The 6,000-nt window shown below is 42.9% G+C and overlaps 1 protein-coding gene across 1 annotated transcript in view; it reads left to right on the top strand.

The window, feature by feature from the left end:
* The first annotated feature begins 1,005 nt into the window (after positions 1–1,005).
* The window catches only part of lrp12 (low density lipoprotein receptor-related protein 12), a 14,132-nt gene continuing 9,137 nt past the window's right edge, over positions 1,006–6,000 (top strand). The window contains exon 1 of the mRNA XM_076301915.1: positions 1,006–2,036. Within this exon, the coding sequence (XP_076158030.1) occupies positions 1,949–2,036 (88 nt within the window). The 5' untranslated portion in view covers positions 1,006–1,948. The remainder of the gene's footprint in view (positions 2,037–6,000) is intronic.

Here is a 6,000-nt window from a genome sequence, read left to right as displayed (position 1 = left end):
TAGTTGTTTTCTCTCTTTCTAACTGCTGGATTCGGTGCGGTCTCTGCTGTGATTAATCAGCAGCGGCTGGGGCATGCGTACATGACGCAACATCTGTCGCTTTTTTGAGTCCAACAAGCATCATTCCAAAAGATATAGCGGAGCTTAGCGCGGACGTTGAGCGGGGACAGATGGACCTGTTGGTTATTCAGTAAGGGACTTCGACAATTGGGCTTTGACAATCTGCATAATAATGGCAATGGACGTTTGAAAGACCATTCTTTTTGAGAATGCGGTGTGTGCTTTTACATCGCCCATTGTTATCATTTTGCTCGGCTAGTTGTTTTGTTTCACTTTTTAAAAAAATAAAAAATAAAAAAGGGCTATACTAAATAATATATACTTTTTAAAAAAAAAATGTTCTAAACTTCTTTATGTTGTTTATGAGTTGACTTATATTTAAGTATATATACTTTAGTGTATATATATATATTTAAGTATATAGACTTTACTCGACATCATTGTCCGTATGTTTTTAATGGCAACCAATTCCCAGGGTAGGCTACAGTAGGCTAAATCCCTTTTCACTTCTAGACACTTTCACTTAGGCCCACATCATCCGATTGAGAATAGGCCTATGAATTAATTTCACTACAGACTTTAGGCTTATATTATGTAAAGATGCACTCCAAAAATGTTACATAACAGTTTTTTTGTGTTTTGTTCTCTTGGTAGCCACTAAGATAACAAGGTTGGAAAAACTGGAAAAAAAAGAAAGAAAACCCAAAGCCTACCGTCGAAGTAACAATATTAACCTAGGCTACTCGACACACTTTTTTTTACTAGGCTACATTGTTTCCTCTGTAACTATTGTTAACCAGACAGATGGAACGTCCTTGCGTTTCCCAATGCACTGAAACGTGCGAGTGCCTGACGTTGTACAACCTTTCAGGGGGGAGTGGAAGAATAGTGTTGGGGGGTGTTGATACCCGGCTGTAACAACACAGTATCAGCCATATACACGAAGAGATGGCCGCAGCAGCTGGGGCCCGAAAATCACGGGCTTGTATCTTGTAGATGTTTGGGAATATTACATCGATGTGGCAATGGCTGTATGAGGAGGACCAATTTCGCTTAAGGCGGTGTCGGAATCGTTAGGTATTAACTGGAGGGGCCAGCATATCAGGAACAGACTGTCCCGTGAACTGTTATTTTTGATGCTTCGTTAGCATAACCATTAGCTAGCTAGCTTTGCAGAGTGTTAGCAAGCTTGGAGTGTAGTGGAATCGCAGCTTGTGTAGGCGTCTCAAATAAAACAGTAAAGGGACAGCGCAGTCATGCGTGCTTAGCTTTTAGATTTTAGATAGTGTAGGGCTATTTTAGAATATAATTTCTGTGTGGTGACGTGTGGGTTCCTCGTTGAAGCTCAAGGTCTCTGTTTAGCTTACCGTTAACTGGTTAGAACCGTAACGTTATGTCTTCGTAGCCATGTATGAACGTAGCTAGCTACCAGTATAGTGATTACAAAGGAGCAGCTAGAAAGACTGCTGGATGAGAATTCAGTGTCTTTGTCTCTGCCTTCACTTTTACGAGAATGAGTGATGGAATTTACCTCTCAGTGTATGGAAATGAAAGTTTAGAAAGATAACACAGCTACTAACTATAACTAATATTCATCTCAAATGTGTAGACAAACGTAGCTTAGTGTTCAATCATTTAGGCTAGGTAGCTAGTAGACAGCCAGCGAGTTTCTCTTTGTTGTGTACTCAGCACTCTTGCGTGCTGGAGCTTGTCTCTAGTCTACAGGCTAGCATATCGTTGATTTTTTTTCTGGTCCTTTAATGTCGTGCAGCTTTTCACCATTTAACGTTATTTGTTGGCAAACCAAACTAATTGTAAATGTGATAGTCTGAATTACATGGTGAATACATCAGCTACAAAGTAGCTACAAACACATTTCAGTTCACAGATGTTAGCTATTATGGCCAACACTTTGGGCTCAAATAAGATCTGGACATGGATATTACTACACCCTCTCGTCTGCATATTTTTTGTCGGTAAGTTTGCAATATAATGTCAAAAACTTTATTAGGTTAAGATTAGTTTTCCCTTAATTGTTCAGGAGGATCATTCATTCTTACATAGAGACAGACAAAGCAAGGTATTTTGTGATAGATTTAACTTATCAGATTATTTTCTGTATTATGTGTGCTTAAACATGGTAACAACGATAACGCTAGATAACAATTTGTCTCTGTTTATTTCAGTCTGTTCTGAACAAAGCTAAACCCAGACAATGATTCACAAAATGTTCCCAAAGTGATGGCCAGTAGGAAGCCTAGAGACTTGGAGACCTTTGGGAATGAAAGTGTTCTAAAGTGTTAGAAAGTGTCTAATGAAAGTGTTTTGATCTCTGAGCATTGATCGGATACTTGAAACAAAGACTCACGATACTGTGGCTTTAAGCCAAAGCCTTTTGTTTGATAGATAGGGTAGAAGAAAGGGACCCTAAAACCATAAGTAAAACATTTGATTTCCCCTTTTTAACTTCTAGCCAATTGTCCCATGTTTTGCTGCTCTGATTTTTTGTGGAGGTGTAATCAATCAAAATATGTGGCTACAGCCTATGTGGAGAATCTCCTTAGTTTAATGTTCTGATTAAATATAACTTTACTCTTAACATAGTTTTACTCTTTTCCTATACGATATGATAGTGGTGGTTTCACTTTTATCTGATACTCAATCAAAGGAAGCCATAGCTGCATTGTTTCACAGCACCCCCATTGCCCCCCCCCCCCCCCCACTGCTCAAGCAACATATGGCTGGTATTTACACTTCTGTTTGTTACTTTGTCTGTCCTACCCATTAGCTTAGATTGAAGTGTCACTTAAGCTCCATGTCCACTTGTGTTGAAAATGAATTTTGATGGGCACATCACATGTGTTGGGTCTGTTGTCATACAAGTGTTGATTCCAACTGTGAGGCCGTCCTCTCGTGGCTTTAATCCTTTTGTGCGGGGTGGGTGCCCATTTGCCAGGGGTGGTGGCCGTGTGTCTTTGAGAAAGAAATCCTATTATGTATCATTTTCCAAAACAAATAAAAGGATAAGAGTGGGATGGAGGATCATTCATTCTGGTTGAGACAACCTACATTATAATTTAATAGTAGTATATGGAGTATGATTTTTCAAAGTAGTCTTCCTGTAGGCTATTATCAACTTGGTGTAGTGTGATGGTATTTTAATCCATCCAGGTGAGGGGTTCTTTCTTTATTGTGATAGTGAATTCCTGGTGAATTCTAGAGTTGCTCTGCTGCCCCTTGAGAACCCCTCATGATTCCTTCTAGAACTCCCATATAAGGGCTGCTTTGTAGAATTCATGTTCTATTTAGAATCTCAGCTCTTATGGTGCTTTGGCTGTAACCCTACAGGACTTGTACTGTCCTTCAAGTACTATTTTGAGCTGTAAGACTCCATTTCCCCCTTTAGAGCAACAAAGAACCCCTTCACAACATCCTTTATTGACAGAGGGTCCCTGTCGTGAAAAGAGTTTGATATAGAACCTTGAGTTAGGTGATTTAAATGAGACCTTCTTTTCTCCACTGCTGTTTGCTTCGGGAGAAAATGAATTGACGAATGAATGTAACTAGGACTTCAGTGGGAAATCAATTCATTCAATTCAACTGCCCCCCTCCCTTCCAAGTCCAGTCATGCCCTCAGCACAAAACAATCTCTATTTCTTCCTCGCCACTTGCACTACACATGTTCCCCCAAGTACTTCTGAGGGCAGCTCTCACCGGAATGTCAGAAGCCATTTGTGCCCCCTCCCTCCCTCCCAAAGTCTCGCACAGGCAGCATAACAGCGCAATTCTTCCCATCCTCTCAGCAGGGGCCTGCCCTAGTTGTGACCAGCTGAGCGTGACACTCGCGCTCTGGCTGTTCCCCTGACCAGCCGCCAAGACCTTGCTTGCCTACCATGCATAATTTAACCCCTTCTCAGCTGCTTCTCGATTGGAGCACTGGACTCCATGTCCGTGAGCTCCCTCGACTCGGTGTGTTTTGGGACTCTGGACACTCACCAACAACCTACCATGGCCATGGTCAACCACTTGCATGAGGACATGAATGTTTAGACATCAGCCCAAATCATCCTCTTCAGACACGAAGCACAGAGGTTTGGTGCAGCCAATGCATGCTCAGTGTCAACATTCAATATGAATGTTTGCATTGGCTGTTTTACAGTGCTCAATGCACAGTCAGTGCATCAATGGCAAGACATTGACACACATTGAACTAGTTGACCAACAGTCTCTCTAGACTGCATATGGCCCCTTTGTGCTGCAATAGCATGGAGAAGTGTGGGCCAGGACAGGGAAGTTTCCGATACACGGTGAGAGGAGACAGTGAAAGAGGAAGAAGGTGTGAGCAGACTATTAATTGTTCCAAGGAAGTCAATGTTCCCAGAGATCTTTTTTTTAGTCATTGTTGGCCGGTCGATAGCAGGTCTGATAAACCCTGTGGTTTTGAATGGCATGGGGAGGAGATGAAACCCTTGGTTTGAATTGGTTGGCTCCTGCTGCCTGCCGCGTATTGGCCCTGAAGAGGGCAGGTGTCCTAGAGTTGTGGTGCAGGCTTGTGTCAATTATAGCAGCTGACGCACTTGGTGGTGAATCAGCAGCACAAGCCAGTGAGGCATGTGCAGACTTGAAAGGGTCATGCCGCTGAGCCTGACATATGAAACCGTCCGCAGGTCTTTAAAGTCGACAGCAACATTAGATGGCTTCTGTGGGATTGGAAAGTGTTGTTTATTTCTTCTTTTTTTAAACTTTTCAACGCATTAGCTACTTCTGATATAAAATCTAGATAAAACCTGATTCCAAGCAGGCACACTTGCTTACAAGAGAAACTGTTTGTAGTTTGCTGTTTTGCACTGAAAGCTTTCTGTAGGTAAGAGTGAAATGGTGGCTAATCGTTGTGAAATAGTATTTTTTCCATCAGTGCCATATTCATGTAATTGACTCAACTGTATCTGTCCTTTGATTTGCACGACAAAAATGAAATGGAGCATGGTGCAGTGGCTGTTCTGAATGGGGTGTAATCACATCAATAACCCAGCGTACACAACCTCCTCCCCTTGTTGAAGCACGTCTCATCGGCATTCCTGCCCAGGGCCTCTCCAGAGGCGGTTTAAAAAAATAAATAAAAAAATAACATCCCTGCATGGAGCTGAAATGTGCAGGCTCACGTCCGTGGGGACACAACGCCTTGTCCCATGTGAGACCCATGCTGTTGTTGGACTGGTGGTGCGTTAACCAGAGCTGTGTGGCTGGCAAGGGGCAAAGGAAGGAGCAAGGGTTTATGGCAGGGGCAGTTCACTGTCAAGTGTCCCCCTAGATTAAGGAAGGTGGTTTTAAGTCATTTTCTAAAGGAACTGGTTTGAGATGGGCCTCAGGTAGTGATTAAGACATGTCGTGGTTTAGCATTGATTTCCTGCAAGCAATTTCCATTCGGAATGAATCAGGGGAACCGTCCCTTGTTCGATTTGCCCTTGGAAAATGAGCTGCTTTCTAGAAAATTGCTGCGATCTCAATGTACAGTGGTTCAGCCAAGTCAGCATTATCACACAGCGTCAAACAGAGAGCAATGATAACACTGACGATGTGTGTGTTAATCCTGACACTACCCTAAGTGTTACTGTCCCAGTGTCGAGCGTTATCGCTGCTCTTTGGATTTGCAGTGCCCGCACGAATCTTTGGTTTTCCCGAGCCTCCCAACTCAAAGCCGTGTGAAATTTCAACCGCCGCCCCCCAGGGCTCAAACTGCCGCTGTGTTTCACAAGACACAACACAGTGTCAAGTTTCATTGATTCAGAGCAGCCTGTACTCCTGGGTGACGTTTTGTGTGGAGTCCAAACACAGAGTAACAGATGCCGCAACTTAACCACTCGGTTCCCTTAACAAGCCACACGGCATCCCCCAGGCCCCGTGTCATTAGGCTCTGTGCAGAATGTGCATTGTATTAAA

Source organism: Alosa pseudoharengus, unplaced genomic scaffold, assembly GCF_046254945.1.
Source record: "Alosa pseudoharengus isolate Yale_2024_CS ecotype anadromous, Long Island Sound unplaced genomic scaffold, YU_APseudo_1.1 YU_APseudo_1.1_scf_23, whole genome shotgun sequence".
NCBI lineage: Eukaryota > Metazoa > Chordata > Actinopteri > Clupeiformes > Clupeidae > Alosa > Alosa pseudoharengus.
The sequence above is the reverse complement of the archived record's forward strand: the minus strand, read 5'-3'. Positions and strand labels throughout refer to the sequence as shown.